Source organism: Pimephales promelas, chromosome 3, assembly GCF_988280905.1.
Source record: "Pimephales promelas chromosome 3, fPimPro1.hap1.1, whole genome shotgun sequence".
Classification (NCBI taxonomy): Eukaryota; Metazoa; Chordata; class Actinopteri; order Cypriniformes; family Leuciscidae; genus Pimephales; species Pimephales promelas.
Genome location: NC_142771.1, coordinates 23,189,010 through 23,211,484, shown reverse-complemented (window position 1 = coordinate 23,211,484; position 22,475 = coordinate 23,189,010). Strand labels below are relative to the sequence as shown.

At 38.2% G+C, this 22,475-nt stretch overlaps 3 protein-coding genes across 3 annotated transcripts; 2 read left to right on the top strand and 1 right to left on the bottom strand.

The window, feature by feature from the left end:
- Positions 1 to 185: 185 nt before the first annotated feature.
- On the bottom strand, positions 186 to 5,496 carry akt1s1 (AKT1 substrate 1 (proline-rich)). The gene is made up of 6 exons (XM_039686045.2): positions 5,305 to 5,496; positions 4,072 to 4,716; positions 3,702 to 3,990; positions 3,541 to 3,624; positions 2,460 to 2,629; positions 186 to 1,009 (listed from the first exon to the last, which is right to left on the bottom strand). Exons 2-6 carry the CDS (start codon positions 4,456 to 4,458, stop codon positions 872 to 874), a joined length of 1,068 nt encoding a protein of 355 aa, XP_039541979.1. The 5' UTR covers positions 4,459 to 4,716; positions 5,305 to 5,496; the 3' UTR covers positions 186 to 871.
- Positions 5,497 to 7,474: 1,978 nt separating this feature from the next.
- Positions 7,475 to 15,379, top strand: tbc1d17 (TBC1 domain family, member 17). Its single transcript, XM_039686044.2, has 17 exons — positions 7,475 to 7,598; positions 8,240 to 8,335; positions 8,518 to 8,595; positions 9,602 to 9,719; positions 9,808 to 9,994; positions 10,089 to 10,200; positions 10,287 to 10,457; positions 10,542 to 10,667; positions 10,763 to 10,866; positions 11,524 to 11,618; positions 11,705 to 11,821; positions 11,917 to 12,017; positions 12,089 to 12,188; positions 12,313 to 12,410; positions 14,183 to 14,299; positions 14,410 to 14,496; positions 14,581 to 15,379. The coding sequence occupies exons 1-17, from the start codon at positions 7,488 to 7,490 to the stop codon at positions 14,764 to 14,766; spliced, it is 2,004 nt and encodes a 667-aa protein (XP_039541978.2). The 5' UTR covers positions 7,475 to 7,487; the 3' UTR covers positions 14,767 to 15,379.
- Positions 15,380 to 19,795: 4,416 nt separating this feature from the next.
- Positions 19,796 to 22,154, top strand: ccndx (cyclin Dx). Its single transcript, XM_039687676.2, has 4 exons — positions 19,796 to 20,128; positions 21,088 to 21,303; positions 21,475 to 21,795; positions 21,883 to 22,154. The coding sequence occupies exons 1-4, from the start codon at positions 19,919 to 19,921 to the stop codon at positions 22,021 to 22,023; spliced, it is 888 nt and encodes a 295-aa protein (XP_039543610.2). The 5' UTR covers positions 19,796 to 19,918; the 3' UTR covers positions 22,024 to 22,154.
- Positions 22,155 to 22,475: the final 321 nt, after the last annotated feature.

Below are 22,475 nucleotides of genomic sequence, written 5' to 3'. Positions count from 1 at the left end.
TTGACACATCCTTCAGTCTAGCAACATTTTTAGAGAAGTTATCAAACTAATCAACAATTATACAATTTATGTTCCTGCATTCATAGCCATTATCAAGACATTAATCAGTTATAATGCAGAAACAAGTCATTTCTGGGTGAAAAATCCCAAACATTGGTGGGTTTTTTTTTTTTTTTTTTCAAAGCTTTGTCCTCTCATTGTCCTTTTGCTTCACAAAGCATTGATTTATAGAACGTCTTCAGGACTATCAAAAATAAAAGTGAGTCCACACAAGCAGAGAATGACATCATTTGCAAGCATTCACATTAACATCTAGTCAGCTTTGGCAATCCTGCCATTGAATATACTTTACTGAATTCACAGTAGTCTATATTTCCAAGAACATGTAGTGTTTGCTAATGTACAATGCTTCTCTGATGATGGATGTGCGAGTGTCTCAGTATGTGAATAGGCTCATATACTATCAGTAAATCCCACACTGCAGAGGACAGTTACAGGGCACGATTAGTAATGTAACGAAGTTATGACATTTGTTCTGTTAGTGTTTCTGAATGAAATGCACAAAAGTCTGCCAAAACCATCCGGTCAAAGCCAGAAGAAATTCTCCAATTAAGACATGCTAATTAAACCCTCCTCCTTCTGCGGCAGATGTGAAGGTTTGGTAAAGGTTTTGCCACTTTAAACGCCATAGAAATACTAATGATATGCAGGATAAGCTTCAAATTTGGCAACATCTTTGCTAAAAACATCCATCAAACCTTGTGTCTGTCTTTTAAACTCTCCAGTTCTGTTCAAATCACTTTCACACACAAACAAGCTCACGGCTCGTTCTCAAGCAGGCTCAAACATACATACACACGTTGGTCTTCTCTCAGTGCTTAAGAGAGAAGTCGCCAGTATTAAGGCGAGGTCGTGGCAGTGCTCCAAACATCTCCGTTCCGTCTGTAGCCCCTGGAACCAGTAGGGCTTTCATACTGGCAGCTATGTGGTCCAGATCAGCACAGCCCACCTGAAATAAAAGAGTCCTTTTAATCAAGCTGAACACAATATGTAAGAGTTTATATATGACAAAATTATAAGAAGTGACATAAACATTATCAACAAAATAACCAAATGTCAGCAAGAGTGGTAGTCAGAAAGGACTTGGCAACAAAGCATTATATCCATAATTAGGTCAATAATACAGTACAATAATATTGCACCCGTTTTACTTTAGTACATAGATTCAACCCCAGAATGTATTTAAATACAGTTTTTATTTAAATAAAGAGAATAGCTGAATAAAGTCGATATTTTTGTTTTTGTTTTATTTTTTGGACAAAAAGTATTCTCATCGCTTGACAAACTTAAACTTAGTTCACTTTTAAAAAAACTTTTGCTGATCATTTACTCACCCCCATGTCATCCAAGATATCCATGTCATTCTTTCTTCAGTCGAAAAGAAATGAAGGTGACCATTTGAGCTTATAAAAGTTAAACTTTGTTTTTTTTTTTGTTTTTTTTTTTAACGAGCGCTCGTTTTGCTTGATAAGACCCTTATTCATCGTCTGAAATCGTTTAAAGCCCTTTGAACGTTTGTAGTTTGCACTGAAACTGTCTTTGAACCGTTTGGTTCCCATTGAAGTCCAATATGGAGAAAATCCTGGAATGTTTTCATCAAAAACCTTAATTTCTTTTCGACTGAAGAAAGAATGACATGGATATCTTGGATGACATGGGGGTGAGTAAATTATCAGCACAAGTTTTTTCAAAAGTGAACTAATCCTTTAAGGTTGAGCACTTGGACTATTTTAACGATGTCTATACTAACTTTCTGGGCCAGCAGATGCAATTACCTGGCAGCCTGTGGAAGAGTGATCAATCTCTCAGATTTAATAAAAAAATATTAATTAAAAATATATATATATAAAAATATAAATATTAATATTAATTTGTGTTCCGAAGATAAAGAAAAGTCTTAAGGGGTTGGAACAACATGAGGGTGAGAATTTTAATTTTTGGTTGAACTAACCCTTTAAGCAGCACAATTGTTTTCAACATTTCATATAAAACCTATTAAAATAGAAGTTCTTTTAATTTCTAATAATATTTCACAATAGTACTGTTTTCACTGTATTCTTGATTAAATAAATGCAGTCTTGATACATATAAGATATTTCTTTCAAAAACATTAAAAGAATTTTACCAATCCTCAATTTTTGAAAGGTAGTGTATATTGGCAATATACATTTGCTTCTGCGTCATTTTCCTATTTTGTATGAAATGCATCGCATTACACATACCATATTGGCCAAACGATTTTGGTGGCATAATTTTCCTACCAACAATTTAACAAATATTTTGTATTAAAAGTGCACACATCAAAAGAACAAAATAACAACTACAAAAAAAAAAAAAAAAAAAAAACATAGAAGAAGTGTATGTAGATGAGGGCATGCATGAAGTGCTGTGTGACTGACCCGTTCTCCACTATGGGAGTCACCCTGATGTGCATGGTTGTTCCTGTAGCCCCACACAGGTACAGACACAGGCAGTGAACGAGCCATTGCCATAGGGTTAGACGAGCGAGATGCCAGGTGACCCATTGCCAAGCCACGGGGAGGGGGAGGGGCTTCTTCACTCAGAGAGCCTGACAGCAATAAAAACAGATATAAATACATGAACAGCAATAAAAACACATTTATGTTCCAGTGTCAGACACAAATCAGATATTGATCCCTTTGAAAAGCACTTAAACCATGGAGAGTCATTATATATTTACTCAGTTTCTCACACAGGGTTTCCATACTTTCAATGATATTAGCAATTGCTCGTGATCAAAGAATAAGGATTTTAATGAATGAATGTGTATTGGTAACATAGCCGATATTAGAGATCATGAGTCTCCTATGCACAAGACTGCGTTTATTTGATCAAAAATACAGTAAGAACAGTAATATTGTGAAATAATACAATTGTGGTTACTGCTTTCAATCACGGTTTTCTATTTTAATATATTTTAAAAAGTAATTTATTCCTGTGATGGTAAAGCTGAATTTTCAGCACCTGAAATCGTCTTCAGTGTCACATTATCCTTCAGAAATCATTACAAAATGCGGATTTGCTGCTTAAACTTTTCTTGTTCTTATTTAATGCTGAAAACAGTTTAATATTTTTTGTGGAAACTGTGATACATGTGTATTCAGGATTCTTTGATGAATAAAAAGATCAAAACAAAAGCATTTATTTGAAAGGGAAATTTTCTGTAACATTATCAATGTCTTTTGATCAATTTAACATGTCCTTGCGAAATAAAAATATTATTTTCTTTTAAAAACAAAAGTACTGACACCAAACTTTTGAACAGTAGTGTATCCCTTATCTTTACATTTAGATGACCTTCTAACATCTGCTTAAAGTTAAAAAACTAATAATTAAATAACAAATCTATATTTAATGCTGCATATTATAATGCTGTAATGTCATTTCATAACATGAACGTTATTTATATATATATATATATATATAATAACAATAATAATAATAATAATAATATTTCACCATCAGTGCTCTCCTCCTCCCCATCAGACTCAAAGAAGGGCTCACAGTCCCGGGACAGAGAATCCTCATCCATTGAGAAGACACCTGAGAAATAGAGTTGAATTTGAATTCACAACGGACCTAAAGGTGACAAACACCATCTCATCAACAGGTGAACTTACCTGCCGATTCATTCAGGTTACGTCTCCTTCCATCCAAATCTTCTTCTTCTTCCTCCTCCTCCTCTTCATCATCATCATCATCATCCTCCTCCTCTTCCTCTAAGTCCACAGTTTCCTTCCTGTCTCTTGCCTTCTCACGTTCCTCCATCGCCGCTTTCTCCCTTTCACGCTCTCCATGCTGACCACCTGGCTGGCCAATGGGAGCAGCTGAGCTGTAGATGGACGGGTAGCTCTGAGAATAGAGCCTCATGTTGGGACTAACTGTCCCAACTCCTTCTCCAGTCAAGCTCTTTGGAAAGAAGACAGAAAGTCATGAGGTGTTGCGATCAAGGAGTCCCCTCTCCCCCAGCAGTAACGAATCACCACTCACCAGCCTGTCAGATGGCACATCCAAGCCCAGTTTGGCTCCTCCCTCCACTGTATTCAGACGTTTGTGTCTCTGTGCCGTCAGTGCAGTGGTGGAGTGCAGAACGGCGATGTCATCCATGTATCGCCGTGACGACTCAGCCAGTGCCCCTTGTCCCCAAACGTGATAGGCATAATCAAACTTTCTGCTTCCGGAAGATCCTCCCCCGTCGTTATTCCTCGTTCCTTCCACTTCGATCCCGGAGGGACGGAACTTTTTATACGCGGTCAAAATAGCCAAATCACAACCGGACGTCTGGCTGTAAGCCTCAGCGGCAGCAAGCAGCACCAGCCAGCTCTCCTTGTGATTATCAGGGATCTCGGGGTGAGAGGATTTGGTGACAGAGGCCATGATGCGTTTATACAACTACCTATGGCTCTATTTAAAGGTTTTTGGAATTTGTTGTTTTGGAATGCTGAAATGCTGGTGTGTGTGTGTGTGTGTTTATGAAATGTGTTTTTGTGGTAACAACTCTTTGGTAATGAGAATTTGGTTTAATTGATGCAAACGGGACAGTTAGAAGAGGCACATTTGAAATGGGTGACTGTGTCTGCGAGCATGAGAGAACTAGGGGAGAGATGGGAGAACACCACCACTTGCTGATGTTACCTAGGCAAGGAAAAAAATAATATGCATTAATGAAACATGCAATAAAAATATATAATAATGATTTTTTTTAGGCAAAATAGACATGCATTTGTATTTCGAATTGGGTCATCAAATGCTGTGCCACAACCTCCCCCCACTCACTTTAAAGGTAACGTTACGCCTCCATTCACTCGCAAATGTAGCACACGTACACGTCTATTTGGGACTTTCTCGTTTAAACGAGGATCAGTTTTTGTGAAACGTTAAAAATCATTTTCGAGGCCTGTTGTGCAGCGGACTTGTCTGTCTCTCGCATTTTCTGGACAACATCACGTACAGCAAACTGTCATTTTGCTGCTTTCGTTTGTTTGTTTGTCACTGTCCGCTATAATATGTAACTGCCAAAATCTACGACTAAACAGCGGGGTATTAGCTTTACGACATTATCTGATGTTGAGCTTGTTGATTAGTTCACTGGTAAGTGGCCAAGTGAAATACACAGACAGGCCAGTGCGTTCCAGCGTTAGCAATGCAGCTAAAAATCGATTTAAACGTTTTGCATAATCAATCGGGTTGCTTCGAGGAAAGAAATACAATTAGTTGACTTACCCCCTTAATATCCTCCAGCCTCTGTCACAATCGTCCTTTGCTTCCAACTTTATTCAGCCCTCTTTGTTCGGAGCCTGTATTACCCCTGTGCCTATCTCTCTCTCTCCCCTAGACTCCAGTGCAGCGACGCGCACAGCGCTGTTTACAGTAGGAGCAGAACAGTGTTGCCAGATTGCGCATGAGAAACACACAAGTGGTCTGAAAAACATGCACAAAATAAGCGACCTATTTATTTTCCATGCGTTCTTTTTTGGTCAGTTAGCATAGAAAACACAAAACGCAGGAGTTTCTATTACATGACGATGACATTATTATTTTTTTACTCACTATATATATATATATATATATATATAGGCCTATAATGTAGCCTTTTATTTAAACTATGTATTTATCATTTATTCATCTTCATTTTTAAAATTGTATTAATTGTTAAATTTATAACGGTATTTGTCCATAGACTTTTCGACGGACCTTCTGGGAATGGGCTCTAGCTCTATGCACGGCAGTATTTCCGGTGAAGGTGTAAGGATGCTCGATAACTCCGCCGATCGTAGAGTCCAATGCAATACCGGGAATATTGAATTTTATACTCCATGGTTATACTAAAGAAACTTTAGTCACAACAAAACAGACACCCCTCATTGTGTTTATGCTTCTTTTTAAAATTATATTAAATAAACATAACTATAGACCATAAAATAAAATTACATCTAAACGTATACATTTCGTTTCAAAGACGGGAGGACAGTAAATTTTGGTGTTCCTCCGCTTTAATCTCCACAACCGGAAATGGACGAGCATATCCTTGAGTCAAATGAGGAACTTACGCGTGCATATAGCCCATAAGCCCCCCCCCCCCAAAACGCATCCTCTACTGCTCATTCATCTGAAAACGCAAAGAACAATCCCCAGAATACGCGTTATGAGTGGACATGGCAACATTCGGAGCGAGATCATGCGTCAACACTACAGTCTATGGTCAACACATTTGCAGAGGTAATGTGCAGAAAGTACAAATAAGAGAGCAGGACAGGTGTGACATTGAAGGAAGCTGATAATGAACGATGTATAATGATTTACTTGACTCAATGTGCAGTAATGCTTTTGGCACAGACTGGGTTTAGCCTACTAATTTAACATGCATAGTGGCACAATCAATTTGTAGTTTTCACCAAAGAGAATTGATGGGGGCGCGGCAGTGCCCCTGTGACAGCAAGCTTGGGCCCCCTTGTGGCACCCCTAAATGTGGAGTGTGAAATAATTTTTTACACTGTCAAGCATTGAGCATGACAGTCACTCATTTCAGTCTTTAAACATATTGTATTTCTCATGTGGAAAAACTATCTATGATAAATTCAATGCCGCAATTTTTCTGGCCACACCGCATGGAACCGGCGGGAATAAAGTCGGATGATTATAAACATGGTATTTTGCCTGTTTATGCCTGCAGTGCAGTGCAGAAAATGATATGACAACATACCCATCACCACCAGTCTGAACTAACCATAGAGCGAAGCTGTTGGAAGAGATCGTTTTAAATTTAAATTGTTAATGGCTGAGTTTACGTATGCATTTGAGTTTTTATAAATATTGTTATTATTTAGTACATTAGTATAATTAAAAAGAAGAAACGTTAAACAGCAACGTTTGTTTTAGCAACGTTTATGTTACATCAGTCAATCACATTAGAGCTTAGCTAAATGTAGCTACTGTTATTGATAGTTTCCACATGTTCACCGCAGTAAATTAGAAAAATACTTTGTATTTGTAGAGTGCTTTTACACAGTACATAATGTTTCAAAGCAGCTTTACAGAAAGTGCATTTCAGAACTGTACATAGAAAAAATACACATTAGTAAAAAGGAAAGGCCAAAAATAAAACCAGGAATAAAATTCCACAAATGAGGTTTTTTCAAACATAATTTTTTTTTCTCTCTCTCTCTCTTCTATGTATTTTTTCTTCTCTAAGTGATGTATCAGCACGAATATAATTTTTCAAACATAAATGTATGGGTATTATTTAAAGTAGAGAAATCTAGAAAATTAAGGCCGCCATTTTTTAAATAGAAAATTAAATACAATCTCATCGCACAAATAAACTAGTGGCTCTTACTGCAGCGCCAGAGCCATGGCTCTGTGCAGCGCCAACGATACGTCATGATTTCTGAGTCTCTGATTGGCTGATGATGAGGTGGGTGGTGTCATCTAGAAAAAAAAACGGAAGTGCGATTGTTTTGGTCGATCTACTTGAACACACAGGGGGAGGAATGGAGGCGAAACAAGAGAGTCACAAGGTGAGTAGTGATAGTGTTTGTCAATAACCTCAAGTTTAGATCGACAATATCACATGTGACATTATACTACCCAAAACGATATATACTGAGTTTACCTTTTCACGCATCTATTGTCACTGGATAAGACAGTTTTCCATAGCTGGAGCTAGTTAGCGATAGCTCTGGCTGGCTGGTGACTGACTGACGCTGTTCAAGCTTTAAGGTTTAGTCACTGTCATGTCTTTATGATGGACTGATTTCAATTACCACTTTCGCTCACTGGGTAACACGTTCAGCAAGGCAAATGTTTTGAACGACGTTACTGGTTAAACCAGTTAACTGGAGAGATATGCTCATAACGAAAAGCAATATTGTCGATAAGTTAGCTGAGTTGACCCTACCACTTTCTCCCTGTGATTATTATCTGTTGCTGATCTGACTTCTGAAATAAATAATTTGTAACACGCTGAATTATCAATCCAGTTAAGTATATTAGGAAATGTACTCTCTATAATGGGGTCAACCATTTAAATTATTTAAATCTGTTTAGGGCTGTTGATATGATCAAAAGTGTAGGATTGTATCTTAACATCTTGTTTCTATCTATCGCTTTTGTTGGAATTCCTACTGTAAACGTGTGATAATATTATGTCATTCATCAGCTGATCTTTGAGAAGGAGGGAGTTTACCTCCACACCAATGCCAAGAGGAGCAATCAGGACACAACCATTCCCGGCTTTATCCGGATAGTTGAGCGGGTATGACCAACAGACAGTATCAGGATTGTCAAATGTTATTATTAAACGCTTATTATGTTTATATTTATTATAATATAATATATTTTTAATGTTGTTATATATTAATAGATACTTTTGTCTTTAACTACATTTACAAAACCTGAGAGTATTTAAATGCTGTTGTGACGGTTATACTCTTACAGGATGGAGAGCCGGCACTAGAATGGAGTCCTGTTGAGGATGATGGGAGAAATGCTCCGGCTGTCTTCTACACCAAAAAGGTTGGTAAAGGAAGGACTAGAGGAGGATGTAGGTGTTCCTCAAGCACAGGAACACTCACTCTGTGTCTGAAATCTCATACCGTCTGAGTAGGTACTAAATAAGAATTTGAACTTGGCAACTGTTAAAAAGTATGGTCTATAATATGAATGTGGGTAGTATGTATGAAATTCGGACGTACTACATCTGCCATGTTACTGTCACGTGACCTACCAGCATCAATTGCATTGCTTCACTTCCATTCTTAAATCATTTCCTGTGGCCTCATGGGATATTAAAGTATCTATTGAATGCGCTCTTCAGAATCTCGCTGAAAGTAGTAGGTCATTTTCTCCTACTGTTTTTTGAATATGATGCATTTGGACATACTTCTCTGTTGGCAGAAATTTTTCACATATTATATAGTAGGGAAGTCTTCGATTTCCGATGCAGTGCCAGTTTACTCTTCAAAGTTCAAAGATCACTTGTCATATGGACTGAGCAGTCAGTATTGGTCAAAAAGGTCAATATTGAACTTCATGTTTAAAGGAGGGGAGGGGGGGGCACTCAGTTTCAGTCAATCTTATGTTAATCTTGAGTACCTATAGAGTAATATTGCATCCATCATATCTCCAAAAAGTCTTTAGTTTTATTATATTTATATATAAAAAAAGATAGGCTCTACTGAGTATTTCCGGAAAAAGCAGAGTGGGAAATTAAATTTTTTTTTCATCAAAAACCTTAATTTCTTTTCGACTGAATAAAGAAAGATGTGGACATCTTGGATGACATGGGGGTGGGTAAATTATCAGCAAAAGTTTTTTTTTTTTTAAGTGAACTACTCCTTTAAGTTGTAATATTTCACAGTATTACTGCTCATTTACAGTATTTCGAATAAAAAAATGCAGCCATGGTGAGCATAAGACACTTCTCTCAAAAACATGGAAAAATCTTTCCAACTCAAAACTTTTCAATGGTATTCTATGCCATGTAAACCTCTGTTTCTCATTACATTCTGTTTCTTGAAAGGATGGTGAAGGAGGGGAAGAGGAAACTAAGTTTGACCCAGGCTATGAGCCAGACTGGGCTGTCATCAGTAGAGTCAAGCCGGACAGACGGCAGGAACTTCCACCGGTCAGAGAAACAGGTACTGTGCTAAACTGGTACTTGTCCGATGATGTACACTTGCATTATAAACAGGCTTTTAAAAGTTGATGTCCTCCATCTTTTGGCAGGTCAGTGGGGCTCATTCTCTCTGCCCCTGTCAGAGCTGTACTCTCTTCGGAGGGCTCGCTTCTCTCTGGGAAGAAACTTCTTGGTGCTGACCAGCAGAGGGGGCGATCCTCTCCCACCCCTGCATTTCCGTCGAGGGGGCACTAGAGAGCTGCTAAAAGCCATGCAGCGTTACATCAGACTGGCCCCGTGAGTGCCTTCCTAATATATGTTTTTGCAAACAACCCTTTTGCATTTTAGTACCTAAGTATTAACATACTCATGTGACACATTCTGGTTTAAGGTCCCCGATGGATGGTAGGCTCTTCCTGGCATACCCACATGACTCTGGGGCCCTGTCGCAGTCGTTTGATGAGCTGCACCTATTTGATGATACCAGTGCAGACCTTGTGTCTGTAAGTCATATTTATTGTGTTTTTAGTGTGGCTAAAGCCATAAGCACGGGCCTGTAAACATGCCATCTGATTGGTTGTATCTACAGAGGTTCATACAGGACCCTTATGCGACTACATTTGGGGGCTTCTCCAAAGTGACTAACTTCTTCCGGGGAACACTTAGACATCCAGAGTCGCCCCACAGTAACCGTTCACCTCAGGACACCCATTTCCCACATCCAGCTGATGAGGAGCCAGGCTTTGAGCTCATTACCTGTGTGAGTCTTAGTGGATGCTTGCTGTCTATCTATAAATGTTGATTTAGTGTGTAAACCTGGGAAAAAGCTAAAATATTCCACCAGGGAGCGGAGCTCGGTCCCAGACCAGAAGTCAAAAGAGGAAAGCCGTTGGATGATTGGGATCAGTTTTTGGATCCAGAGGGCCGTGTCACAGATCCACAGAGGGTCAAGGAGTTGGTGTTTAGAGGGGTGTGTCTATGTTTCACTGATCTTTTTTTAATCCTCCTTACATGCCACAAACCAATGGAGTTTCCATTAAATAAAAACTTCTCTGCTTTTTCTAGGGCATTGTTCCATCTCTGCGGAAGGAGGTATGGAAGTTCTTACTGGGGTTCTACCCATGGAACAGCACAAGCAACGAGAGAGAGGACATCCTTAGGGTCAAAACGTAAGCTGAACATGTTTTGTTTTTTGTCTCAAACCAGAAAGATGTCCAAATTTACATACTGTATTTGTTCTCTCAACCTAGCGTGAGCTATTTGCAGCTGTTGTGGTTTCCTGTGTCCTTTTTCTTTAGTATTCTCATGATCACGTTAGACCTAAGCTTAGCACAGGATATGCACACTGCAGCTCAAAAGTTTGGGTTTCGTAAGATTTCTTAAAAATGTTTTTGAAAGAAGGCTGTGCTTATTGCTCACTTAATATGACTTTTATCTATTTTAATAGTTCAGTATATAATTTTCACAGATTAATTTTCAGCATCATTACTCCAGTCTTCAGTGTCACATGATCCTTCAAAATATCTTTCTAATATGCTGATTTGCTGCTGAAGAAACATTTCTTTCTGCTTAGTATTTTTGTGGAAACTGATTTATTTACTTATATGTAACACTATGAATGTCTGCATTCAATTTTCATCAATTTAATGTATCTTTGCTTAATAAAAGTATCAATTTCTTTTTTTTACTAACTAGAATCATTTGAACAATGGTGTATATGCATAAAGTTGAGCACTCTTTTCAAATCTGTGAACACCTCTAAAAATCAATGTAAATTATTCTATTAACTTTTATGAGATGATTCCACTCGTTCTTTTCCTTTTCAGGGATGAATATTTCAGGATGAAGGTTCAGTGGAAATCAGTTAGTGAAGAGCAGGAGATGAGGAACTCTCTCTTCCGAGGATACCGTAGCCTCATAGGTACGTTCAGCTGTGTCATAAATCTTATATCAAGTCTAACTGGTGACTTTCCACAACTGATTTGCTCCTACTCTCTGATATGACAGAACGGGATGTGAATCGAACAGACAGACAGAATTCCTTCTTTTCTGGGAACGAGAACCCTGGGCTTGCTCTGCTCAATGATGTACTGATGACATACTGCATGTATAACTTTGATCTGGGTATGTGCAATTCACTTATGTCATTTTAATGCCACCTACCGACCACTAGAGGATGCTGCTATCTCACTTCATTCCTCTCTCACTCTGCCCTCTAGGTTATGTCCAGGGGATGAGCGACCTTCTGTCTCCTCTCCTCTTTGTTACCCAGAATGAGGTGGAGTCCTTCTGGTGTTTGACAGGCTTCATGGATCTACTGGTCAGTGAACACTCTTGTTTTTCCATTTGTGTGTTATTCAATTCATGCATTAAGTCTTTCTCTGACTATAGCACCAAAACTTTGAAGAGTCTCAGGAGGCCATGAAACAGCAGCTCCTTCAGCTCAGCCTCCTACTGAGGGCACTCGATCCAGAGCTGTGTGACTACCTGGGTAAATACAAACACACATTCACTATAAATGTAATAAAATATATGTGTTATTATTATTATCTTTTGGAGGGGTGGATTCGTGGTGGCATGATCTGTTTAATATTTGTTGTGGTTTTCTCTCCCAGACTCTCAGGACAGTGGTTCACTTTGTTTCTGTTTCCGATGGTTACTGATTTGGTTTAAGAGAGAATTCTCTTTTGAAGACATCTTGAGTCTTTGGGAGGTAAGATGAGATGTATTTCTATGAATTATGTAGTAATTGACATACAAAAAAGTAATATTAATAGTGTTTTTCTATTGAGGTGTATGTTACACAATAAATATTTTCATGCACAAAAAAACAACACATTAATGTTAAATTAGGGTAAAATTTATATTTTGTAAACTCAGATGATATCACTGTCTCTTAAAGGTGCAATAGGTGATTCTCTACAGAAACATTTTTTGTTATGCTGGTTGAAAGTCTCCTCATATCCTGAGGAGGATATCTAATCACTACGTTAAACGTTCTAAATGTATTTTTATAAATAGATATCATCTATTGAAGGTGTAGCACCATAAGATGTAAATCCAATTATTATTTTCGGCCTGAAATGAAAAGATACGATGTCCTATCTGCCTGTCAAAGTTCATTTGTTACATTCCCTCACACACCCTGTTCATGCAGACATCATACGTCATCATGTTTCATGCTATGCAGAATATAGGCGCGACACAAACAAACAACAGCCATCGTTAGTTTCTCGTTCACACCATAACTACTGTAATTAAAGGAATAGTTCACCCAAAAAATGTAAGTAGCCCATGATTTACTGTCCCTCTGGTCATCCTAGGTGTGTATGACATTCTTCTTTCAGACAGATACAATCAGAGTATATTAAAAAATGTCCTGGCTCTTCCAAGCTTTATAATGGCAGTGAATGGATGTATATTTTTGGAAGTCCGTCAAAGTGCATCCATCCATCATAAAAGTAATCCACATCGCCCCGGGGCGTTAATAAAGGCCTTCTGAAGCGAAGTGATGCGTTCTTGTAAAAAAAAAGAAAAAATACATATTTAAAACTTTATCAACTAAAATAACTAGCTTCGGGCAGACGGCCTACGCAAGTCGACTGACGGCAAAAGAGTAACACTTGACGATGTATGACGTAGGATGTAGACCGGGGCGTCGAACTGGGGGTAAAACCAGTACTTATTACCAGGGGAGAGAGGGCCCTTGAAAAGTCTAGAATATACTTTTTTTTTTACCTGGATATTTTCATTTTCTAATTAAATTTCATAATGAATGTCAGATGAAATGTAAAGTTAGTGTATTGACTGAATAACTTGAATTATTGACTCACGGTGCCACCTCTTGCTAATGCACCAAATGGTTAAGTCCATCTGCATGCATTTTGATTTTGTTAGTTAGTTGAGCATCTAGTGGAGTGCAAACTTCTGCAGTAGAAATGTTTTTCTCAACGAAAGCCAAACCAGGCCACCAAAAAAGAAAGGAAAGACCAGAGAAGGAAAGAAAACAAAATTAGGGGAAACAATTGGTAACTGACTTCTATTCAAAGATATGTGAGCACAAACTAGAACACGAAATCTATATTGCTAAACTGCTTGAATATCTCAGAGATCGTTAGTGCTAAAAATGAACTGAGACAACCCATTGAAAGAGCAGAACATACACTTTCAGATGAGAATTTGATTATACATCTAATGTGAAATTAGTCAGGAGGAAAGTAATGGCGATAGCTTGTAGGATAAGTGTGCCGTGTAAAGTGCGAATACCAAGCAGCATCTCCAGGTGCTCCCTTGAGTACCAGACAATACCTTAGTACAAATACTTAGTACAAAAAACTTTTGTTGATCATAGTTTATTTTTTGCAATAATTCAAACCTATCGGGTGTGTAATGCTAACTTCCGGGTTGGCCTATAAAAATACATCATCACTGCAGCACTTTATAGTTTCAGGTAACAATAATGAGACTGCTTCCCATGTTTTGCAGGTCCTGTGGACTCGTCTGCCTTGTGAAAACTTCCACTTACTTATGGCCTGCTCCATTCTCGAGTCACAAAAAGGGGAGCTGATTGGTTCAAATCACGATTTTAATTCTATACTTAAGGTGTGTATGAAAGCATTTTAGCCCGTTGAGACGTACAGCAGAATCAAGAAAATGACACATTGAGTAAGTTAGTTGTTTTATTGTAAATGTGTGCGTATGTGTGTTTACAGCACATCAATGAGCTGACCATGAAGCTAAATCTGCAGTCAATACTCTGTGGAGCAGAGGCTATTTATTTGCAGCTGGCACACTGCAAGGTGAGATGGCTTAGATATGACTGCTATGAAAAATAACCATTGTCATGCATGATACATAATGCTTACTAACTGCTCATTTCTCAGGAGCTGCCTTCAAAGGTGCAAGAAGTTATTGGGCTGCATGTCCCATCAAGCTCAGCAGAAGAGAGTCCCGACTCAGAGCCCAGAGAGACGGACACCCTTGTCACTCATTCAGAGGCCAGAGGAGCCACTTCCTGCCAGCCGTTTAACGGGCAGACACCACAGCGCCCGCCTCCTACGTACCCCTAATTCCAGAAGTGGATCGGCTGAAGGGGAACAGATGATTTTAGCGGAAATATAATGATGAATATTCCAAAAATGATGATTGTGTTTATAAAATATGGTGAATGTAATTCAGAGATTGAAATCTAGATCTGCATAAACCTAATAAAAAGGAGATCAGCTGACTGTTTCAAACTGCACTTTCCTAAGAAGGGCTGAGTATTTGCGACATGCTGTTCAGAGTGATGTGTGAATGACTTTATAGACAGAGTCAGAGAACAGAGAACCCTGCTTATAGTGTGCCTATTATAGTCGCAGCTCATATTTTATCTGTTAATATTTTATGCATTAAATGAGCATTAGATATCTAATTGTTTGATCCACTACTTGTAGTCCCGAATTCCATGTTATTCCTTATGTGTTGTATGATAATGTATATTTTTTCCTTTCTTTTAACGTTTTTTGTCTCCCTCACTCACTTTTCCCTTTACTGTTACACTCAGTGACAGAAGATAATGCTTTGCACTACCATTTTGCATGCAGTGTGGCAAAGGCTGTCATGTTTGTTTTTATTATTACCCATTTTCATACAGCTAAAGCATCTATAAAATAAAATAAAGCATTGAAATTGAGTTCATGACATTTTGAGTTTGAAGTTTTGTTCTTTGCCAAATGCCCAATTTATTCTTATTCCTTGCCCAATTATATTGGTTTTATATAAAACTTTTTTTAGCCTTGACAATACAAATAGCTTTCTTGGTAAAACTATAATAAACCTAAAAACATTTGCGTTATTACATTACATATTATCGATGTTTTATTAACAAGTTTCGGGAGGATCACGTTCCAATGATCAAACAATCAAGTCAGCCAGCTGTCAGCAATCAGTAATCAACTGGTTCACTCAATCAGCCCAAGTAAAGCCTATAAAACCACACAGTTGACTCACCCATATTCCTCGACTGTTCTCAGCTCCCTCCACCACCCCATCTCCTCACACTTGCCTAATTATCTTCCTAAACAGAGATACGGGGGGAGTACTCTGGGTTCGGGCCCAATTTCCGAGCTCGGAGCCCTCCCCCCGGACAGCACGCCAAATACGCATAACCATTTTTTATTCTCTGATCATTTGTGAGTGTGAACTCGTGAATCAGCATTATATGTAAGTGTTCATTCCGATAATAAAAAATGTCGTTGAAATATTTTTGGGAATAAATTAGTCATTAATCATTTTAAACACGGTTATGAGTATGGTGTTCCTAATAATCCTTTAGGTGAGTGTAAATGTTCATTCAGACAAATGTAATATACATTTTTATTTCTATTAAAAATGTAATCCTTTTTTTTCCTTTAATCCTCCCTTGTCTGGTTTATGCTACTCTGAGCAATGCCTGAACTTTGTATTTTGAGCAGTTCTTGCGTTGTTTTTGCCTTTTGACCCGCTTGCTTTAATCCTAATTTGCAAATCGATTTGGACAAAGTCTACTGCCAAATAACTAAATGTAAATGTAATAAAGAAATTTCTTTTCTTTTTTTTTAAACATGCCATAGCATAGACAAACATTTTTTTACATTTATTTAAAATATTTTTCATCTTTTTATTCTTATTATCTTAATCCCATAATAAACTGCTTTCTCTGTAATATTTGTATCTATTTAACATTAGATTATATGTAAATGTTTATTCAGATAAAAAAAGTCTCTTGGAAATTAAATTTTTTATTCTAATAAATAAATGGGGGGGGGGTTCAACTACAACTACATTCATTACATTTATTTAAAATATTTATTATTATTATTTATCCTGATGTTTATAACCCCTTTTTACCCACCTCTCTCTCTCTCAGATTCTCACCTGAATAAATGGATAGGTCACACTTCATTATTTGGAGGATTACAACAGCTCATCCAGTTAAACAAAAGCCTTAAGAGAGAAATGAACTGAGAGATAAGAACTTAGAGCGCTTGTATTTAGAATTTATTAATAGTTAAGAATTAATTTATTTTGTTTAGTTAGTAAACCCAAAAAAAAAGAGTAAAACGATGAATTAAAGAACCAGAAAATCTTTTATTTCAGCAAATGTTTTCTTAAACCAGTTAATTTATGTCTGGCACAGAACCGCATGGCTCACCACCAGTGCCGTCGTCCCACAAACAAACACATTCACACACTCCATCAGCAGGTGTCTGACTGGGGTTAAAAGATCAGGGTAAATGGGGTCACTGTTGCCCACTGTCCTACCAAATGAGCTGGAAAATGAGGGGTGGAGAACCACGCCTCCTTCTCGCCGTCCTGCTCTCTGCTCTTTCTGCCGGTCGTCCTCCTCTTTTCTCTGTCTGTCTCTCTCTCGCCCTCCCTCCATTTTCCCACTGTGTTTGCTTGAATACAGCTGCAACATATGAATTTAGCATGGCACTTAAACAGGTGGATCTGCCACCCTTCTTTGTCTCGCACACAAACACACTTTTACTCCTGAGACTCATCTTGTCCCTTTTACGGCCGGCATGACCTTGCTTTATGGTGAACAGAATTAAAAGAGGAGTGTCTCATTCAAACTCAATCCGCTCGGAGTTAAGCTCTAGTTAGTTTTCAATGACTAAAGCAGTTCAAGCAGCTCTATGGGTCTGAGTGAAGTCACTCTTTGTACATTTGAGAACTTCATCGGTTGTGGTGCGATTGTGCCAGTTTGGCCAGTATCATTGGACTTCTGAAGTTTCCAAATTGTTCTGTCCTCTTTACATTTCACACAAATGAAAGTAGAGATGCATATGTTCTTGAGAAGTGCAATTGAGAAGTGAGCTTTCGACTTTGCCAAAATAAGTCAAGTTTTTTAAGTTCATTTGACCATGCTCGTGTATTCCTCTTGTTAGAAAACCTCAACTTTTTCCATTTGAAATATTCAGCCACTTGTAGACACGATGACAAATCCAGTCCACTTAAACGTGTCCTGTTGTGACTGCGAGGGCCATACAGAGTGGAGTGTGAGCGTGTGAAGTGTGTGTGAGTGAGTGGGAGCAGAAGGCCAGGCACTGGTGTCTGACAGTGATTTGTAAAGAGAGACAATACGGCTCATTGACCTGCCGGCTCCACTGTCTGTTGCACATACCTCGCCCAACCCTCCCATGAGGACTCACCGCTCTTTAAACAGGACACCAGATTGCCACAGGCCCAGGGAGGGGCCATGTGTGTGTGCTGTGTGAGATGGAGAAACATAATGGGAGACTAGTTGCTTTGACAATGAGATTCCACAAAAAAACAAGGGGGGTGACAGGGTGATTAGGTGGCACGTGAGTAAGTGTGACTTCAGTGCGACGAAAACAAAAGTTGCACACTCTCCAGTTCTAGCTATCAGTCTCAGTCTCTGTCTTGCACTCCTGTATCAGATTTCAAAAAGCTTCTCCATCTGCTCTGAGCCTGATGTCATTTCAGACCTTGGAAATCAGGTGTTCTGGGTTATCAGTTTCACAGTTTCTTCAGTTTTGAGGCTTCATTACATATTCTAGACAAGACAAAGTAAGTCTCTACATGATACCAAAATCCAGAGCTAAAAACTGAATATAATGTTTTTAATGTTAGTAATTTTATATGTGAGGCACTTCTGACAAATGGGGCCTGAAACTCTTAAAGCTACACTGTGTGATTTTTACCCCATCTAGCGGTGAAAATGTAGATGACCATCCAGTGAATATTAGTTTCTGTTCCTCTCAATTCATATTTCATTTTAACTCCTAAGGTGGCCAATGTAGTCAAAGATTAACAAGGCTTCCAGTTCGACCTCGTTCATGAGTGTTAACTCAAACGTAAACGCGAAAGGCAAAACTTGAATTAACGGGTATGTCCCTCTTTGGCTAATGTACTTTCAAGATGGAGGGGCAACATGGCGACCGACTTTAGAACCCCTTACCCGTATGTATTTTTAATGGCATAATTATACACTCACGAGAATACTTTATTACTTGAACGAAGTAAATATTAATGAGCACATATATTTTTGAAAGAACTAAGTGTTTTAGCTAACAATAAACTAAAAGAGTTACACAGTGTAGCTTTAAACCAGAGTTTCCCAAATTGAGGTTTGACAACCCATGGGGGTTCATGAGTTCATGTAAAGTTAATAATTAATTGAATCATGTAAATGTGCAGTTACATCCAAAATCTGAAATATTTCGCTTTTTCCTTTTTTGTCATGTGACCAGCATCTGAGAAGAACCATGGACATGCGTATGTGTTGTTAAATTATTAAAATATTAAATGAAAATCTCAGGCGGTACTTATTTAGTAAATATTTTAGGTCAAATGGGTATAAGTTCTGGAATCCTAGAGTCATTTCTTCTAACTTGTTTGCAAATGTTAAACCCTGTTGCCAATATACTAGGCTAACAGTGTTATAAAAATCAAAAAGACAATTTATGAAACTAAAAATTACTTTAAGGTGGTTTATTGATAAACTTCTATTTTCCATAAATTTAAGATTTTTTTATTATTATATTATTTAACAATACATTGTGTCTCTAATGCTAAAGTTATGAGACACTTAACCATATTTGTCGCTTGAGATTTCTTTAAAATCCATGACCTTCAGCAACTAGCAGGAGGTTTTAGGAGTCAAACACATCAAAGTTCATGAATTACTGCTTATCTTTATTCACTATATAAATGTGTAAATGTTATCTTTATCTGATACCCTTCACTGTCACCAACATCACGTCTTATTGTTATTCATTCCCATTGTCACAGCATGGTGATGACCTCTTTCTCTCCCCTCTCTCTATCGCTCTCTCTTTTCTTCGCTCACTGACGGTGACAAGCTGTTGCCGTGTCCCTTGGGCGACTCCCTCTCTCTCCCTCTCTCTCTCTCTCCCTCTCTCTCCACCTGTTGATGCCATTGTTGCTCAGCCAGCATTGTGGTCGTGTAATTTTTTACTCCACTCATTTTACACACCCCTCTTTTATTCTTCACTTTATTCATCACCAGTCCCCCTTTCACTCAGGGGATATATAAGCAGACCGAAGAGAAAAGGCGGCTGAGAACAACGCGAGAAACAGACACTCACTAGCACACATTAAGCACTTTAAAAAGCACAAGGAAGTTGGCACTTACTCTTGTACTCGGGACCAAGACTGGTGAGACACACTTTGGACAAATTCAGTATTGGATCACAACTGCTGGCAGGAGTGATGTCGGTGTCTCTGTGGTGTGAGGAGGAAGAGGGCCAGGACAGGTCTCAATCTTCAGTCCGAGCCCCATGGGACCCCAGCGCCTCCGGGCTGAGGGTTATTCAGAGACTTCTGCAGTCAGAGGAGAGATACCTGCCGTCTCCTCTCTACACCTCTCTCATCCAGAGAGAACCACAGCGCAGAGAGGAATTGGCCAAGTGGACCATGGAGGTATTTGCATGCTAAATACCAAAATCCATTTCTTAAAATACTAGAAAAGGTTCTATATAACCTTAAAGGTTTCTGTCAGACGCTTCATATTGAATCTTTTAAGGGTTCATGGGATTATTTTACGGATTTAGTTTTCATTAATGTTAAAACTGTTAAACATGAAAGCATTGTGCAATCATTTAAGATATTTCTCCTTATATAAAACCTTTTGGCATATAAGGGGCTCTTTAATATTGAGTCAAGAACTCTGATCCTTTTTTTTTTTACTAAGTGTGTGTTTTAATAGTCATTTTATATTCACAATGGTGTAAAAAAGGGTCAGAAGCACAGGGTTTTCCAAATTGTGGTAAGGGTTGAGTAAAAAGCCAATAATTTACCAAAACTGTAGAACTAAAATAAACCATTTAAAATCAAAACAATCAAAATAAAACACTTGTGAAACACTGGCCAAGTGGAACATGAAGGTAGATTTGGGGTTTTATGAAGATCTGTAAACTATTTTAAATGGTTTGAAATATTATTATTATTATCATCATTTTAATTTTTACAATTAAAGAGACGGCTCACCTAGCAAATAACTCGCAAAATATATATTTGAATAATGTTTCAAATGTTTTTGTCCAAATACTTAAAATATCACTGGGTCCAAAACATTGGCCACTATATGGACAAAAAAACCTGAAACACCTTTTAGATATATCTTCTAATCAAGAAAGTCAGGTTTGAAACTAAATGCGTAAGTGATGATATATTTATTTTTTTGTGTGATTCATCCCTTTAAGAAGAAATCATTTAGTTACTAAGATCTAGATGAATGATGTATGACATATATGAAATAACAATAATGACAGGGACAAAGTTCTACAGTCCATATGTTTTTTCAAGTTCGGGACCTGTTTGCTATGACTGAGTTTTTTTTCTTATGTTAACATTGTTGTTGTTTTAAACTCTTTTAATAGGTGTGCTGTGAGTGTGACTGTGACGAGTCTGTATTTCCTCTGGCTGTCTCCCTGTTGGATCAATATCTGTCGGCCACTCTATCTCTGCCCGTCTCCCCATCCTGTCTGGCTGCAGCGTGTGTCCTGGTGGCCTCAAAATTGACAGAAAGTGACACAATTAGTGCAGATACCCTCTGTGCAGCAGCAGAGTACGACTTTCTCTTATCAAATCTGCGGGTGAGTGTTTCACCATTTAAAAAAAAAAACAATCAAAAGTCACTAATACTAGGCTAAATATTATGCACAATGTCGTATAACAATAAAATAAAATATGATAAAATAAATACCTAGGCCTACTATATATAAAGAGAGAGAGATAAGTCAGTATATTCATGCTTTTTCCAAAAGGAAATGGAGCGCGTTGTCCTGGCGACTTTGCGATGGGATGTGGCAGCAGTGACCCCCCAAGACTTTATCCCACACTTCCTGCGCACTCTCGGGGAACTCAAGGATGGCGACGTCCGTACAGCAGACTTTCTCGCAACGCTGCGGCGCCACAGCGATACACTTGTTGCCATGTGTGTGTGTGACTCGCGTTTTCTGGGAACACCTCCGTCACTGGTTGCTGCTGCTGCACTGAACTCTGCCCTTCGGGGTTTAAGGGCCAACGGTCCGGGAGAGTTGAGTGTCATGACCTCTGCCCTGGCTACACTCTGTCAGACTGATGTGGTGAGCAAAGATTGATCTCCTCTGCTTGTGTTGGTAGGCTATGTGTCTGTGACTGTTGTTGTTGACTGTCTGCGCTTCTGCCAACAGGCGGTGCTGCAGTGCTGCACTGAGCTGATCGAAGGAGCTCTCAGGGAGAGACTGAGAAATGGAGTACAGGAGGAGAAAAATGCTGATAGTGAAGATGAGAGAGCCAGCACCCCCACAGACCTAAGAGAAATAGACTTTTAATACAGGGTTCATTTATGAGTCATATTTATTTCGCCTCACTTCTATTTATCAGTGAAACTGATTTAAACACAACGTGACGTTTAGCTTAGGCTATATATTTTGTAACTTCTGAAGTGATCTAATTTATAATGATTTTTTTATTATTTATTTGTTTAAGGGATTACGATTTACTTGTGCCATATTTATAACGTCTATTGCCATAACTGTAATTTTGACTTTTTATGTATTTCAGGTTTATCCTTTTCACTTTATATTACATTTCTACATTTTATAGTTGATTTATCATATTATTTATTGTGTGCATATTTTTATATTTAATTTATTTTGTTTGTCAGTGTTTCAGCCTGTTTGTAATCATAGTGTTGGATAAAAAGGTATATCTATTTTTCAAAGTTATTGGAATAAAGTGTCTATGTTTACCAACACTGTGCATTTCTCAAAGTCCATTTAAC

Excerpts from the sequence above, each read along its gene's own strand:
- akt1s1 (XM_039686045.2), bottom strand. The coding sequence starts at position 4,458 with ATGGCCTCTGTCACCAAATCCTCTCACCCCGAGATCCCTGATAATCAC. Across the intron at positions 2,630-3,540 it reads GGAGGAGGAGAGCACTGATG|GCTCTCTGAGTGAAGAAGCC; the intron begins GTGAAATATTAT and ends TATTGCTGTCAG. Across the intron at positions 1,010-2,459 it reads ACTCCCATAGTGGAGAACGG|GTGGGCTGTGCTGATCTGGA; the intron begins GTCAGTCACACA and ends CTTTTATTTCAG.
- tbc1d17 (XM_039686044.2), top strand. The coding sequence starts at position 7,488 with ATGATGAGGTGGGTGGTGTCATCTAGAAAAAAAAACGGAAGTGCGATT. Across the intron at positions 12,189-12,312 it reads AGAGCTGTGTGACTACCTGG|ACTCTCAGGACAGTGGTTCA; the intron begins GTAAATACAAAC and ends TTTCTCTCCCAG. Across the intron at positions 12,411-14,182 it reads ACATCTTGAGTCTTTGGGAG|GTCCTGTGGACTCGTCTGCC; the intron begins GTAAGATGAGAT and ends CATGTTTTGCAG.
- ccndx (XM_039687676.2), top strand. The coding sequence starts at position 19,919 with ATGTCGGTGTCTCTGTGGTGTGAGGAGGAAGAGGGCCAGGACAGGTCT. Across the intron at positions 21,304-21,474 it reads TTCTCTTATCAAATCTGCGG|GAAATGGAGCGCGTTGTCCT; the intron begins GTGAGTGTTTCA and ends TTTTTCCAAAAG. Across the intron at positions 21,796-21,882 it reads CACTCTGTCAGACTGATGTG|GCGGTGCTGCAGTGCTGCAC; the intron begins GTGAGCAAAGAT and ends TTCTGCCAACAG.